At 55.4% G+C, this 17,809-nt stretch overlaps 1 protein-coding gene across 3 annotated transcripts in view; it reads right to left on the bottom strand.

Moving 5' to 3' along the window:
• LOC137429548 (F-box/LRR-repeat protein 19) overlaps positions 1-9,697 on the bottom strand; it is a 248,856-nt gene extending 239,159 nt beyond the window's left edge. For all 3 annotated transcript variants that reach the window (XR_013623757.1, XM_078779567.1, XM_078779568.1), the window contains exon 1: positions 9,283-9,697. Coding sequence is in view for 2 of the 3 variants with exons in the window: in XM_078779567.1 (XP_078635693.1) it covers positions 9,283-9,456 (174 nt within the window). In the remaining variant the exon portion in view is untranslated. The remainder of the gene's footprint in view (positions 1-9,282) is intronic.
• Positions 9,698-17,809: the final 8,112 nt, after the last annotated feature.

The raw sequence follows: 17,809 nt of genomic DNA, 5'->3' as shown, positions 1-17,809 counted from the left end.
GCTACCACGAGCCACCATGGGCCACCCCGAGCTACCACGAGCTACCCCGAGCTACCATGGGCTACCACGAGCCACCCCAGCCACCACGAGCTACCACGAGCCACCACGGGCTAACACGACCTACCCCAGCCACCACGGGCTACCCTGAGCTACCACAGCCACCCCGAGCTACCACAGCCACCACGGGCTACCACGAGCTACCCCAGCCGCCACCACGGGCTACCCCAGCCACAACGAGCTACCCCAGCCACCGCGGGCTACCCTAGCCACCGCGAGCTACCCCAGCCACCGCGAGCTACCCCAGCCACCGTGAGCCACCCCAGCCACCACGAGCCACCCCAGCCACCACGAGCCACCCCAGCCACCACGAGCCACCCCAGCCATCACGAGCCACCCCAGCCACCACGAACCACCCCAGCCACCACGAACCACCCCAGCCACCACGAACCACCCCAGCCACCACGAGCCACCCCAGCCACCACGAGCTACCCCAGCCACCACGAGCTACCCCAGCCACAACGAGCTACCCCAGCCACCAAGAGCTACCCCAGCCACCTCGAGCTATCCCAGCCACCACGAGCTACCCCAGCCACCCCGAGCTATCCCAGCCACCACGAGCTACCCCAGCCATCACGGCCTACCCCAGCCACCACGCGCTACCCCAGCTACCCCAGCTACCACGAGCTACCCCAGCCACCACGACCTACCCCAGCCACCACGAGCTACCCCAGCCACCACGACCTACCCCGAGCCACCACGAGCCACCACGAGCCGCCCCAGCCACCACGAGCCGCCCCAGCCACCACGAGCCGCCCCAGCCGCCCCAGCCACCACGAGCCGCCCCAGCCACCACGAGCCGCCCCAGCCACCACGAGCCGCCCCAGCCACCACGAGCCGCCCCCGCCACCACGAGCTACCCCAGCCATTCCGAACTACCCCAGCCACCCCGAGCTACCCCAGCCACCACGAGCTACCCCAGCCACCACGAGCTACCCCAGCCACCACGAGCTACCCCAGCCACCACGAGCCGCCCCAGCCACCACGAGCCGCCCCAGCCACCACGAGCCGCCCCAGCCACCACGAGCCGCCCCAGCCACCACGAGCCGCCCCCGCCACCACGAGCCACCCCAGCCACCACGAGCTACCCCAGCCACCACGAGCTACCCCAGCCACCCCAGCCACCCCGAACTACCCCAGCCACCCCGAGCTACCCCAGCCACCACGAGCTACCCCAGCCACCACGAGCTACCCCAGCTACCACGAGCTACCCCAGCCACCCCGAGCTACCCCAGCCACCACGAGCTACCCCAGCCACCACGAGCTACCCCAGCCACGACGAGCTACCCCAGCCACCACGAGCTACCATGGGCTATCCTGAGCTACCCCAGCCACCATGGGCTACCCCAGCCACCACGAGCTACCCCAGCCACCCCAAGGTACCACAAGCTACCCCAGCCACCACGGGCTATCCCAGCCACCACGAGCTACCCCAGCCACCCCGAGGTACCACAAGCTACCCCCGCCACCCCGTACGGGAACGAGAACAGTCCGCAGCACGATTTATGGGTACGGATACAGTTACGAGAACAGTCTGCAGCACAAGTACAGGTACTACAGGTCCGCAGCACGAGTACAGGTATGGGTCCGCTGCACGAGTACAGGTATGGGTCCGCTACACACAACATTACCATTCCGCAAGCACATATGGTGGTGCAAGGCATATTTAACAATGACTGGTGCAGCATCCTCAGTCCATTGCAAAGAGGTACACAATATGTTAACTATTATACTTCGTTATTGATAACCTAGGTTTGTGAAATCAGGCTTCATTCATTGAACTACAAAACTTCATTGATGTACATTCAATGAAAGTAATATCTTATTATAATAGAGCAAACGTATATGGTTATGTTTTTCTGCGACCAAAACGTCGCAGTCTTCAAATAAAATTAAAACCCAAAACACATGAACTCTTAATTATGTTTAGACTGCTGAGACCCCTCAGACCTTTGACAACCCTTGAAGTCCCCCAAGACCCTCAAGACCACAAAGACCCCTGAAGACCTCTGGAGACCAAAAATACCCTTAAAGACCCAAAAGACCCAAAACCCCCTGAAGACCCAAAAGACCCAAAATACCGTTAAAGGTCCAGAGGATCCAAAAGACACTGAAGACCCAAATGGCCATGAAGACCCAAAATACCCGAAAGATCCAAGAGACACCGAAATTGTCAAAGATGCCTATCCCTCTGAAAGGACGTGTGGTGAGGCGTGAAGAGTGAGCCGAGTCAAGCTAGTATAACATGAAGACCTGTGGTATCATGGAGAGATTATGAGAGTGACGCCCATTTGTAAAACAAGTAACAATTTAAATATCTTGGTCGTATTCTCTGATCAACGTTCACTTATTTCGGTCAAAATCGCCGTTAAATTGAGTATTAACAAGTGTGTTTATGGCAGGAACACCACCAAAAGCACCAAAGCAAGACCACTGTCTCCTGCCAAGTGGAACAACCCGCTTGTCGCAAACCACATGATCCAACATTCACCGCAGGGAACCACAGGGCATCCCTCAACCACATGATCCAAAATCCACCGCAGTGAACCACAGGGCATCCCTCAACCACATGATCCAACATTCACCGCAGTGAACCACAGGGCATCCCTCAACCATATGATCCAACATTCACCGCAGTGAACCACAGGGCATCCCTCAACCATATGATCCAACATTCACCGCAGGGAACCACAGGGCATCCCTCAACCACATGATCCAACATTCACCGCAGTGAACCACAGGGCATCCCTCAACCACATGATCCAACATTCACCGCAGGGAACCACAGGGCATCCCTCAACCACATGATCCAACATTCACCGCAGGGAACCAGAGGGCATCCATCAACCACATGATCCAACATTCACCGCAGGGAACCAGAGGGCATCCCTCAACCACATGATCCAACATTCACCGCAGGGAACCACAGGGCATCCCTCAACCACATGATCCAACATTCACCGCAGTGAACCACAGGGCATCCCTCAACCACATGATCCAACATTCACCGCAGGGAACCATTGGGCATCCCTCAACCACATGATCCAACATTCACCGCAGTGAACCACGAGGCATCCCTCAACCACATGATCCAACATTCACCGCAGTGAACCACAGGGCATCCCTCAACCACATGATCCAACATTCACCGCAGTGAACCACGAGGCATCCCTCAACCACATGATCCAACATTCACCGCAGGGAACCACAGGGCATCCGTCAACCACATGATCCAACATTCACCGCAGGGAACCACAGGGCATCCCTCAACCACATGATCCAACATTCACCGCAGGGAACCACAGGGCATCCCTCAACCACATGATCCAACATTCACCGCAGGGAACCACAGGGCATCCCTCAACCACATGATCCAACATTCACCGCAGTGAACCACAGAGCATCCCTCAACCACATGATCCAACATTCACCGCAGTGAACCACAGGGCATCCCTCAACCACATGATCCAACATTCACCGCAGTGAACCACAGGGCATCCCTCAACCACATGATCCAACATTCACCGCAGTGAACCACGAGGCATCCCTCAACCACATGATCCAACATTCACCGCAGGGAACCACAGGGCATCCCTCAACCACATGATCCAACATTCACCGCAGTGAACCACAGGGCATCCCTCAACCACATGATCCAACATTCACCGCAGTGAACCACAGGGCATCCCTCAACCACATGATCCAACATTCACCGCAGTGAACCACAGGGCATCCCCCAACCACATGATCCAACATTCACCGCAGGGAACCACAGGGCATCCCTCAACCACATGATCCAACATTCACCACAGGGAACCACAGGGCATCCCTCAACCACATGATCCAACATTCACCGCAGTGAACCACACGGCATCCCTCAACCACATGATCCAACATTCACCGCAGGGAACCATTGGGCATCCCTCAACCACATGATCCAACATTCACCGCAGTGAACCACAGGGCATCCCTCAACCACATGATCCAACATTCACCGCAGTGAACCACGAGGCATCCCTCAACCACATGATCCAACATTCACCGCAGTGAACCACACGGCATCCCTCAACCACATGATCCAACATTCACCGCAGGGAACCATTGGGCATCCCTCAACCACATGATCCAACATTCACCGCAGTGAACCACGAGGCATCCCTCAACCACATGATCCAACATTCACCGCAGGGAACCACAGGGCATCCCTCAACCACATGATCCAACATTCACCGCAGTGAACCACGAGGCATCCTTCAACCACATGATCCAACATTCACCGCAGTGAACCACAGGGCATCCCTCAACCACATGATCCAACATTCACCGCAGTGAACCACGAGGCATCCCTCAACCACATGATCCAACATTCACCGCAGTGAACCACAGGGCATCCCTCAACCACATGATCCAACATTCACCGCAGTGAACCACGAGGCATCCCTCAACCACATGATCCAACATTCACCGCAGGGAACCACAGGGCATCCCTCAACCACATGATCCAACATTCACCGCAGGGAACCACAGGGCATCCCTCAACCACATGATCCAACATTCACCGCAGGGAACCACAGGGCATGCTCCGCTCCGAATGGGACATGGATGGGATGATTCCAGTTTCAAACCCTGTTGATGACACCATATTGGATGCACTACTTCCTCATTCCGTTTCTGGAGTGTATGGTTAGTCATCGTCCATAATCACGTGACGTCCCTACCAAAGAGGACTCGCACACCACAAACAGCAAGAAACAGCACAACATATATTACCTTCACAACACCTTTAATCCTACCTGCCCATTTCCCTCCCTCACACTTTGTTCCCAAATTTAAATGAGTAATTTATGTTATTTATGTTATTTATACACATCAATGTACTTTCCCATCTCACTTTGCCATTCATCCACCGTCTTGTTACCAATACACCTTCCATTTCATGGGTTTCATGTTACCGATGTGGACACAATCAATTTGTGAAGATGAACCAGAAACAGCGAGGCAGAGACAGTGCAGACAACACAATACGAGCATTAAAAATAAACAGGAAGAAGAAGCTGCCGAGAAAGGCAAGTTGCTCAGGGGAGTTGTGGCTCCTTGAGGCAAAGGTGGGCAAGTGAGAGGAAAGGTGGGCAAGTGAGAGGAAAGGTGGGCAAGCGAGAGGAAAGGTGGGCAAGCGAGAGGAAAGATGAGCAAACGAGGGGAACACTCTCAACCCCCCCCCCCCCCACACAACTACACTCACCCCTCCACACAACCACACTCACACCCCCCCACACAACCACACTCACCCCCCCCACAACCACGCTCACCCCCCCACAACCACGCTCTCACCACCCCCCCACACAACCACACTCTCACCACCACCCCCCACACAACCACACTCTCACCCCCCCCCCCACAACCACGCTCTCACCACCCCCCCCACAAACCACACTCTCACCACCACCCCCCACACAACCACACTCTCACCCCCCCCCCCACACAACCACACTCTCACCACCCCCCCCCACACAACCACACTCTCACCCCCCCCCCACACAACCACACTCTCACCACCACCCCCCCACACACAACCACTCTCACCCCCCCCCACACACACAACCACTCTCACCCCCCTCCCCCACACAAAACCACACTCTCACCCCCCCCCCCACAAAACCACTCTCACCCCCTCCCCACAAAACCACACTCTCACCCCCCCCCCCACACAACCATGCTCACCACCCCCCCCCCACACAACCACACTCTCACCACCCTCCCACACAACCACACTCTCACCACCCCCCCCCCCCTGCAAAACCCTACTCTCACCACCCCCCCCACACAACCACACTCTCACCACCACCCCCCCCACGCAACCACACTCTCACCACCCCCCACACAACCACACTCACACCCCCCCCACACACACAACCACACTCTCACCACCCCCACCCCCCCACACACAACCACTCTCACACCATCCCCCCCCACACACAACCACTCTCACCACCCTCCCCCCACACAACCACTCTCACACCATCCCCCCCCCCCCGCACACAACCACTCTCACCACCCTCCCCCACACAACCACAAATCCACTCTCACAACCCCCCCCCCCCACATAACCACACTCACCACCCCACCCCCAACCACACTCTCAACACCCCCCCCCCCCCACAGCCACACTCTCACTACCCCCCCTACACACAACCACACTCTCACTACCCCCCCCTACACACAACCACACTCTCACTACCCCCCTACACACAACCACACTCTCACTACCCCCCCTACACACAACCACACTCTCACTACCCCCCCTACACACAACCACACTCTCACTACCCCCCCTACACACAACCACACTCTCACTACCCCCTCTACACACAACCACTCTCTCACCCTCCCCCACACAACCACTCTCTCACCCTCCCCCCCACACAACCACTCTCTCACCCGCCCCCCCCACACAACCACTCTCTCACCCGCCCCCCCTACACAACCACTCTCTCACCCGCCCCCCCCCACACAACCACTCTCTCACCCTCCCCCCCACACAACCACTCTCTCACCCTCCCCCCCACACAACCACTCTCTCACCCTCCCCCCACACAACCACTCTCACCCTCCCCCCCCCCCCCCACACAACCACTCTCTCACCCTCCACCCCACACAACCACTCTCTCACCCTCCCCCCCACACAACCACTCTCTCACCCTCCCCCCCCCACACAACCACTCTCTCACCCTCCCCCCCCACACAACCACTCTCTACCCTCCCCTCCCACACAACCACTCTCACCCTCCCCTCCCACACAACCACTCTCTCACCCTCCCCTCCACACAACCACTCTCTCACCCTCCCCTCCACACAACCACTCTCTCACCCTCCCCTCCACACAACCACTCTCTCACCCTCCCCTCCACACAACCACTCTCTCACCCTCCCCTCCACACAACCACTCTCTCACCCTCCCCCTCACACAACCACTCTCTCACCCTCCCCCCCACACAACCACTCTCTCACCCTCCCCCCCCCCACACAACCACTCTCTCCCCCTCCCCCCCCCACACAACCACTCTCTCACCCTCCCCCCCACACAACCACTCTCTCACCCTCCCCCCCACACAACCACTCTCTCACCCTCCCCCCCACACAACCACACTCTCACCCCCCCCCTAACAACCACTCTCTCACCCTCCCCTCCACACAACCACTCTCTCACCCTCCCCCCCCCACACAACCACTCTCTCACCCTCCCCCCCACACAACCACTCTCTCACCCTCCCCCCCCACACAACCACTCTCTCACCCTCCCCCCCCCCACACTCTCACTCCCCCCTAACAACCACTCTCTCACCCTCCCCGCCACACAACCACTCTCTCACCCTCCCCCCCCCCCACACAACCACTCTCACCCTCCCCCCCACACAACCACTCTCTCACCCTCCCCCCCACACAACCACTCTCTCACCCTCCCCCCACACAACCACTCTCTCACCCTCCCCCCCACACAACCACTCTCTCACCCTCCCCCCCCCACACAACCACTCTCTCACCCTCCCCCCCCCACACAACCACTCTCTCACCCTCCCCTCCCACACAACCACTCTCTCACCCTCCCCTCCCACACAACCACTCTCTCACCCTCCCCTCCACACAACCACTCTCTCACCCTCCCCTCCACACAACCACTCTCTCACCCTCCCCTCCACACAACCACTCTCTCACCCTCCCCTCCACACAACCACTCTCTCACCCTCCCCTCCACACAACCACTCTCTCACCCTCCCCCTCACACAACCACTCTCTCACCCTCCCCCCCCCCCCACACAACCACTCTCTCCCCCTCCCCCCCCACACAACCACTCTCTCACCCTCCCCCCCACACAACCACTCTCTCACCCTCCCCCCCACACAACCACTCTCTCACCCTCCCCCCACACAACCACACTCTCACCCCCCCCCTAACAACCACTCTCTCACCCTCCCCTCCACACAACCACTCTCTCACCCTCCCCCCCACACAACCACTCTCTCACCCTCCCCCCCCCCACACAACCACACTCTCACTCCCCCCTAACAACCACTCTCTCACCCTCCCCCCCACACAACCACTCTCTCACCCTCCCCCCCACACAACCACTCTCTCACCCTCCCCCCCACACAACCACTCTCTCACCCTCCCCCCCACACAACCACTCTCTCAACCTCCCCCCCCACACAACCACTCTCTCAACCTCCCCCCCCCACACAACCACTCTCTCACCCTCCCCCCCCCCCACACAACCACTCTCTCACCCTCCCCCCCACACAACCACTCTCTCACCCTCCCCCCCACACAACCACTCTCTCACCCTCCCCCCCACACAACCACTCTCTCAACCTCCCCCCCACACAACCACTCTCTCAACCTCCCCCCCCCCCCACACAACCACTCTCTCACCCTCCCCCCCCCCACACAACCACTCTCTCCCCCCCCCCCCCACACACAACCACACTCTCACCCCCCCCCTAACAACCACTCTCTCACCCTCCCCACACAACCACTCTCTCACCCTCCCCCCCACACAGCCACTCTCTCACCCTCCCCTCCCACACAACCACTCTCTCACCCTCCCCCCCACACAACCACTCTCTCACCCTCCCCCCCACACAACCACTCTCTCACCCTCCCCCCCACACAACCACTCTCTCACCCTCCCCCCCACACAACCACTCTCTCACCCTCCCCCCCCCACACAACCACTCTCTCACCCTCCCCCCCACACAACCACTCTCTCACCCTCCCCCCCACACAACCACACTCTCACCCCCCCCCTAACAACCACTCTCTCACCCTCCCCACACAACCACTCTCTCATCCTCCCCCCCCCCACACAACCACTCTCTCACCCCCCCCCCCCCACACAACCACTCTCTCACCCTGCCCCCCACACAACCACACTCTCACTCCCCCCCTAACAACCACTCTCTCTCTCTCTCTCCCCCCCCCCCCCCTCTCTCTCTCTTCCCCCCCTCTCTCTCTCCCTCCCCCCCTCTCTCTCCCCAGTCACTCTCTCCCTCCTCCCCCTGCACTCCAAGCAAACATGAAGTCACGATCCTGTATGTGGTGTTCTGGCCCGTTTCGGACCTCTCTATGAGGAAAGGGCCTGAGGCTATGATCCTGCATTACCAAGCCCGTCCCTCCCGCCGCCTCGCGGTCTTCGAGAGAGATTGGTGAGAAAGACAACAAGAACGAACCTCCGCGATGTCAAACTCATCCTCATCGGCACTCAGCGTCGCCATGGCTGACTCAGCTGCATTCCAAGGTGCCGCGTCGCTCTCATGGCTGTCCTGGATCCCTCCCGCTCGGCCGCCTAGCCAACACTGCTTCCTCCATACTCCACGGCAATCATGGCCGCTCTGCTGGCTCATTAATATTCATTTGGCCGGGCGAGGGTAGGAGGCGACCGAGGGTGGGAGAAACGGGAGAAAGTTGGGGGGCGGGAAGAGAACGTAACGCGGGTAGAGCGCGCGACGTGGTGGGGGGAGGGGAGAGTAGAGGAAGACGCGGATAAAGGGAACAAGGGGGAGGAAGGCGGCGACGGCCAAGTGAGCGAGGGCCGGGCATGACTCGTACGTCGTGATCTCACTGGGAAGGTCGCTCCGGGGTCGCAACCAACGCCGGAACCAATGGGAGAGCACACAGAGAGCGATCCCAGCCAATGGGGTGCGCACGCATCTCTCGGAGCCTGAGAGCGCCGTGAAAGGAGCGGAATGGGCGGAGCGTGACACGCGTGGTGCAGAGCGCTAACCAATGGGAGCGCCGTGTTTTCTCTCCCCTGTGAGAGCGCGTTGCTGATGACGTCATACGCGATCGCCTCACTGAGACAAACCGCTGGCGACCCGCAAATCATTGTGGCGCGCACACGTCGCGCCGTCAGCTCAAGGCGCTCGCTTATTTCATTAACATCATGAGGCTTCCGAGCTTTCACCACTTTACTAACAAACGGAGGGTAGGTTTTATTTACCGGCCTTTTTCTTCTTTCTCAAATCAAACTGAACTCATTTTACCGTTTAAACGCCACAACCCTCAATGTCGACGTCAACTCCATTGTATTAACCAAACCTTCCACCTCCTAACTTGTTCTCTTCAACAATCAGAAACGACGTCGTTAACTCGTCCCCTCCCCCGGTTCCTCCACCTCCCCCACTCCCCTCCATGTTTACAAATGACAGTCTCACGTCAGCACCGGCTCCATGCCGATAGAAACGTGAGGTGGGGAATGCGGACTCAAGATCGCGAACATCAGCACCACACGGGGGCGAGCTGGGTGAAGATGCGTGCAACCACGCAGCACCACACGGAGGGAAGAGTGCGTATAACTATATTCCATGCAGCACCACATGGACAGGAGAGTGCGTGCAATCACACAGCACCACACGGAGAGAAGAGTGCGTATAACCACGCAGCACCACATGGACAGGCGAGTGCGTGCAATCACACAGCACCACACGGAGAGAAGAGTGCGTATAACCACGCAGCACCACATGGACAGGCGAGTGCGTGCAACCACGCAGCATCACACGGAGGGAAGAGTGCGTATAACTATATTCCATGCAGCACCACATGGACAGGAGAGTGCGTGCAATCACACAGCACCACACGGAGAGAAGAGTGCGTATAACCACGCAGCACCACATGGACAGGCGAGTGCGTGCAATCACACAGCACCACACGGAGAGAAGAGTGCGTACAACCACGCAGCACCACATGGAGAGGAGAGTGCGTATAACCACACAGCACCACATGGACAGGAGAGTGCGTGCAATCACACAGCACCACACGGAGAGAAGAGTGCGTATAACCACGCAGCACCACATGGACAGGCGAGTGCGTGCAATCACACAGCACCACACGGAGAGAAGAATGCATATAACCACATAGCATCACATGGAGAGGAGAATGCGTGCAATCACACAGCACCACACGGAGAGAAGAGTGCGTATAACCACGCAGCACCACATGGACAGGAGAGTGCGTGCAATCACACAGCACCACACGGAGAGAAGAGTGCGTATAACCACACAGCACCACATGGACAGGAGAGTGCGTGCAATCACACAGCACCACACGGAGAGAAGAGTGCGTATAACCACGCAGCACCACATGGACAGGAGAGTGCGTGCAATCACACAGCACCACACGGAGAGAAGAGTGCGTATAACCACACAGCACCACACGGAGAGGAGAGTGCGTATAACCACGCAGCACCACACGGAGAGAAGAATGCATATAACCACATAGCATCACATGGAGAGGAGAATGCGTAAAACCACGCAGGACCACACAGAGAGAAGAGTGCATATAACCACACAGCACCACACGGAGAGAAGAATGCGTATAACCACACAGCACCACACGGAGAGAAGAGTGCATATAACCACATAGCATCACATGGAGAGGAGAATGCGTAAAACCACGCAGGACCACACAGAGAGAAGAGTGCGTATAACCACACAGCACCACACGGAGAGAAGAGTGCGTATAACCACACAGCACCACACGGAGAGGAGAGTGCGTATAATCACACAGCACCACACGGAGAGAAGAGTGCATATAACCACATCGCACCACACGGAGAGGAGAATGCGTATAACCACGCAGGACCACACGGAGAGGAGAGTGCGTATAACCACACAGCACAACACGGAGAGAAGAGTGCATATAAACACATAGCACCACACGGAGAGGAGAATGCGTATAACCACACAGCACCACACGGAGAGGAGAGTGTGTATAACCACACAGCACCACACGGAGAGAAGAGTGCATATAACCACATAGCACCACACGGAGAGGATAATGCGTATAACCACACAGCACCACATGGAGAGAAGAGTGCGTATAACCACACAGCACCACACGGAGAGGAGAGTGCGTATAACCACACAGCACCACACGGAGAGGAGAATGCGTATAACCACACAGCACCACACGGAGAGGAGAATGCGTATAACCACACAGCACCACACAGAGAGGAGAATGCGTATAATCACACAGCACCACATGGAGAGAAGAGTGCGTATAACCACACAGCACCACACGGAGAGGAGCGTATAACCACACAGCACCACACGGCGAGGAGAGTGCGTATAACCACACAGCATCACACGGAGAGGAGAGTGCGTATAACCACACAGCACCACACGGAGAGGAGAGTGCGTGTAACTATAACCATGCAGCACCACATGGACAGGAGAGTGCGTGCAATCACACAGCACCACACGGAGAGGAGAGTGCGTATAACCACGCAGCACCACACGGAGAGGAGAGTGCGTATAACTATAACCATGCAGCACCACATGGACAGGAGAGTGCGTGCAATCACACAGCACCACATGGAGAGGAGAGTGCGTATAACCACACAGCACCACACGGAGAGGAGAGTGCGTATAACCACGCAGCACCACACGGAGAGAAGAATGCGTATAACCACACAGCACCACATGGAGAGAAGAGTGCGTATAACCACACAGCACCACACGGAGAGAAGAGTGCATATAACCACATAGCACCACACAGAGAGGAGAATGCGTATAACCACACAGCACCACACGCAGAGGAGAATGTGTAAAACCATGCAGCACCACACGGAGAGAAGAATGCGTATAACCACACAGCACCACATGGAGAGAAGAGTGCATATAACCACACAGCACCACACGGAGAGGAGAGTGCGTATAACCACACAGCACCACACGGAGAGAAGAATGCGTATAACCACACGGCACCACATGGAGAGAAGAATGCGTATAACCACACAGCACCACATGGAGAGAAGAGTGCGTATAACCACACAGCACCACACGGAGAGGAGAGTGCATATAACCACACAGCACCACACGGAGAGAAGAGTGCATGTAACCACACAGCACCACACGGAGAGGAGAGTGCGTATAACCACACAGCACCACACGGGGGGGAGAGTGCGTATAACCACACAGCACCACACAGAGAGAAGAATGCATGTAACCACACAGCACCACATGGAGAGAAGAGTGCGTATAACCACACAGCACCACACGGAGAGGAGAGTGCGTATCACCACGCAGCACCACACGGAGAGAAGAATGCATATACCCACACAGCACTACGTGGAGAGAAGAGTGCGTATAACCACACAGCACCACACGGAGAGGAGAGTGCGTATAACCACACAGCACCACACGGAGAGAAGAGTGCATATAACCACATCGCACCACACGGAGAGGAGAATGCGTATAACCACACAGCACTACGTGGAGAGAAGAGTGCGTATAACCATGCAGGACCACACGGAGAGGAGAGTGCGTATAACCACACAGCACCACACAGAGAGAAGAGTGCATATAACCACATAGCACCACACGGAGAGGAGAATGCGTATAACCACACAGCACCACATGGAGAGGAGAGTGCGTATAACCACACAGCACCACACGGAGAGAAGAGTGCATATAACCACATAGCACCACACGGAGAGGAGAATGCGTATAACCACACAGCACCACATGGAGAGAAGAGTGCGTATAACCACACAGCACCACACGGAGAGGAGAGTGCGTATAACCACACAGCACCACACGGAGAGGAGAATGCGTATAACCACACAGCACCACACGGAGAGGAGAATGCGTATAACCACACAGCACCACATGGAGAGAAGAGTGCGTATAACCACACAGCACCACACGGAGAGGAGAGTGCGTCTAACCACACGGGGAGAAGAGTGCGTATAACCACACAGCACCACACGGAGAGGAGAGTGCGTATAACCACACAGCACCACACGGAGAGAAGAGTGCGTATAACCACACAGCACCACACGGAGAGGAGAATGCGTACAACCACACAGCACCACATGGAGAGAAGAGTGCGTATAACCACACAGCACCACACGGAGAGGAGAATGCGTACAACCACACAGCACCACATGGAGAGAAGAGTGCGTATAACCACACAGCACCACACGGAGAGGAGAGTGCGTCTAACCACACGGGGAGAAGAGTGCATTTAACCACAAAGCACCACATGGAGAGGAGAATGCGTATAACCACGCAGGACCACACGGAGAGGAGAGTGCGTATAACCACGCAGCACCACACGGAGAGAAGAGTGCGTATAACCACACAGCACCAAACGGAGAGGGGAGTGCGTATAACCACGCAGCACCACACGGAGAGAAGAATGCGTATAACCACACAGCACCACATGGAGAGAAGAGTGCGTATAACCACACAGCACCACACGGAGAGGAGAGTGCGTATAATCACACAGCACCACACGGAGAGAAGAGTGCATATAACCACATCGCACCACACGGAGAGGAGAATGCGTATAACCACGCAGGACCACACGGAGAGGAGAGTGCGTATAACCACACAGCACAACACGGAGAGAAGAGTGCATATAAACACATAGCACCACACGGAGAGGAGAATGCGTATAACCACACAGCACCACACGGAGAGGAGAGTGTGTATAACCACACAGCACCACACGGAGAGAAGAGTGCATATAACCACATAGCACCACACGGAGAGGATAATGCGTATAACCACACAGCACCACATGGAGAGAAGAGTGCGTATAACCACACAGCACCACACGGAGAGGAGAGTGCGTATAACCACACAGCACCACACGGAGAGGAGAATGCGTATAACCACACAGCACCACACGGAGAGGAGAATGCGTATAACCACACAGCACCACACAGAGAGGAGAATGCGTATAATCACACAGCACCACATGGAGAGAAGAGTGCGTATAACCACACAGCACCACACGGAGAGGAGCGTATAACCACACAGCACCACACGGCGAGGAGAGTGCGTATAACCACACAGCATCACACGGAGAGGAGAGTGCGTATAACCACACAGCACCACACGGAGAGGAGAGTGCGTCTAACCACACGGGGAGAAGAGTGCATTTAACCACAAAGCACCACATGGAGAGGAGAATGCGTATAACCACGCAGGACCACACGGAGAGGAGAGTGCGTATAACCACGCAGCACCACACGGAGAGGAGAGTGCGTATAACCACGCAGCACCACACGGAGAGGAGAGTGCGTATAACCACGCAGCACCACACGGAGAGAAGAATGCGTATAACCACACGGCACCACATGGACAGGAGAGTGCGTGCAATCACACAGCACCACACGGAGAGGAGAGTGCGTATAACCACGCAGCACCACACGGAGAGAAGAGTGCGTATAACCACACAGCACCAAACGGAGAGGGGAGTGCGTATAACCACGCAGCACCACACGGAGAGAAGAATGCGTATAACCACACAGCACCACATGGAGAGAAGAATGCGTATAACCACACAGCACCACACGGAGAGAAGAGTGCGTATAACCACACAGCACCATACGGACAGGCGAGTGCGTATAACCACACACCACCACATGGACAGGAGAGTGCGTGTAACCACACAGCACCACATGGAAGGGAGAGTGCGTCTAACCACACAGCACCACACGGACAGGCGAGTGCGTATAACCACACAGCACCCGCATGGAGGGGAGAGTGCGTGTAGCCACATAGCACCACATGGAAGGGAGAGTGCGTCTAACCACATAGCACCACATGGAAGGGAGAGTGCGTCTAACCACACAGCACCACACGGACGTTGTGCCCAAAATTCAGCTTTAACAGCTCAAAGGAGGGCCGAGATATCGCCCAGACAACCAAACAAGAAAGAAAACAAGAAAACAAACGGAGTGAAAACTGCGTACTTTCTCTCGGCACGTGGCGATGACGTCATGTAGCGCCTGGAGATGGAATAGGAAAGAGCGGTGTACAATAAAAAGCTTAAATGTCGAGTCAATAAGTATTGAACCCCTTCGCTCCGATACTCCAGATTGAGCGCAGGTGCATGCATCCAATATCCTTTGATCATCCTTGAGTTGTCTTTACAACTTGATTGGAGTTCACCTGTGGCCAATTAATTTGAATGGACATGATTTCGAAAGAAATACACCTTTCCATATGAGGTCCCACAGTTGACAGTGAATGTCAGAGCAGAAACTCTACCATGAAGTACAAGGAACTGTCCGTAGAACTTCAAGATAGAATTGTGAGGAGGCCTAGATCTGGGGAAGGGCATAAAACAATTTCTCGAGTGTTGAAAGTTCCCAAGATCACAGTGACCTCCATCATTAGGAAATGGGAAAAATATGGAACTACCCAGACTCTTCTTAGAGATGGCCGTCCGACCAAACGGAGCAACCGGGCAAGAAGGTCTTTGGTCAGGGAGGTGACGAAGAACCCAAAGATCACTTTGACAAAACTACAGAGTTCCTTTGCTGAAATGGGAGAATATTCCAGCAGGACAACAGTCTCTACAGCACTTCACAAATCTAGGCTTAATGGGAGAGTGGTCAGATGAAAGCCACTCCTGAAAAAGGTACATGACAGCACACCTGGAGTTTCTAAAAATGTACATGAAAGACTGAGAGAATGAGGCAAAATATTCTGTGGTATCATGAGATGAAAATTGAACTCGTTGTCCTGAATGCAAAGTGCTACGTCTGGCGGAAACCGAGCACAGCTCATCACCCAACTAACATCATCCCTACCGTGTAGCATGGTGGTGGCAGCATCATGCTATGGGGATGCTTTTCAGTGGCATGGACTGAGAGACTTGTTAGGATAGAGGGAACAATGAATGGAGCCAAATACAGGCAAATCCTTGAGGAGAACCTGCTTCAGAGTGCAAAAGTCCTTAGACTGCGGTGAAGATTTACATTCTGACAGGACAACGACCCCAAGCACACAGCCAAAGTAACATTGGGATGACTTCAGAACAGGAACGTGAAAGTCCTTGAGTGGCCCAGCAAAAGCCTACACTGGAATCCCATTGAGAATCTGTGGAAAGACTTGAAGATTGCTGTTCACCGACGCTCTCCATCCAACTTGACAGAGCTTCAGCAAATCTGCAAGGAATAATGGGAGAAACTTCCCAAATCCAGATATGCAAAGCTGATAGACATACCCAAGAAGACTCGAAGCTATAACCGCTGCCAAAGGCACTTCTCGAGGCTGAATACTCTGGAGATAATGCCTCTGTAGGCTGAATACCTACATAAATTCCATATTTCTGTATTTCATTTTTAATTATTTTGTAAAAAAAACAAAAAATCCCACTTTGACATTATGGGGTATTGTATGTAGATCAGTGACCAAAATGTCGATTTCATCCTTTTTAATTTCAGGCTGTAACACAAGAAAATGTGAAAGAGTCAAGGAATGTGAATACTTTCTGAAGACGCTGTCTGTCGATATATTGCATCGTCATTGGAAGTACTAGCTTGACTCGATGCACTCCATGTGACTCACCACACATCGTTTCAGAGGGGTAGGCATCTTTGACCATTTCGGTGTCTTTTGGGTCTTCAGGGCCATTTGGGTCTTCAGGGTCTTTTGGATCCTCTGGGCCTTTAAGGGGTATTTTAGGTCTTTGAGGTGTTTTGGGTCTTCAGGGTCTTTGGTGTCTTCAGAGGCTTTTGGGTCTTAAGGGTCTTCGGTGCATTTTTGGTCTTCGGGGTCTTCAGGGACTTTTGGGTCTTAAGGGTCTTTTGGTTCTTCTTGGTCTTTAAGGGTCTTTGGGTCTTTTGGGGTCTTCGGGGTATTTTTGGTCTTCGGGGTCTTTTTGGTCTTCAGGGTCTTCGGGGTGTTTTGGGTCTTCAGGGTGTTTTGGGTCTTCAGGGTGTTTTGGGTCTTCGGGGGT

This window comes from Myxine glutinosa, chromosome 6 (genome assembly GCF_964187855.1).
Source record: "Myxine glutinosa chromosome 6, kmMyxGlut1.1, whole genome shotgun sequence".
NCBI classification, from domain to species: Eukaryota; Metazoa; Chordata; class Myxini; order Myxiniformes; family Myxinidae; genus Myxine; species Myxine glutinosa.
This window is presented reverse-complemented; position numbering and strand designations above follow the sequence as displayed.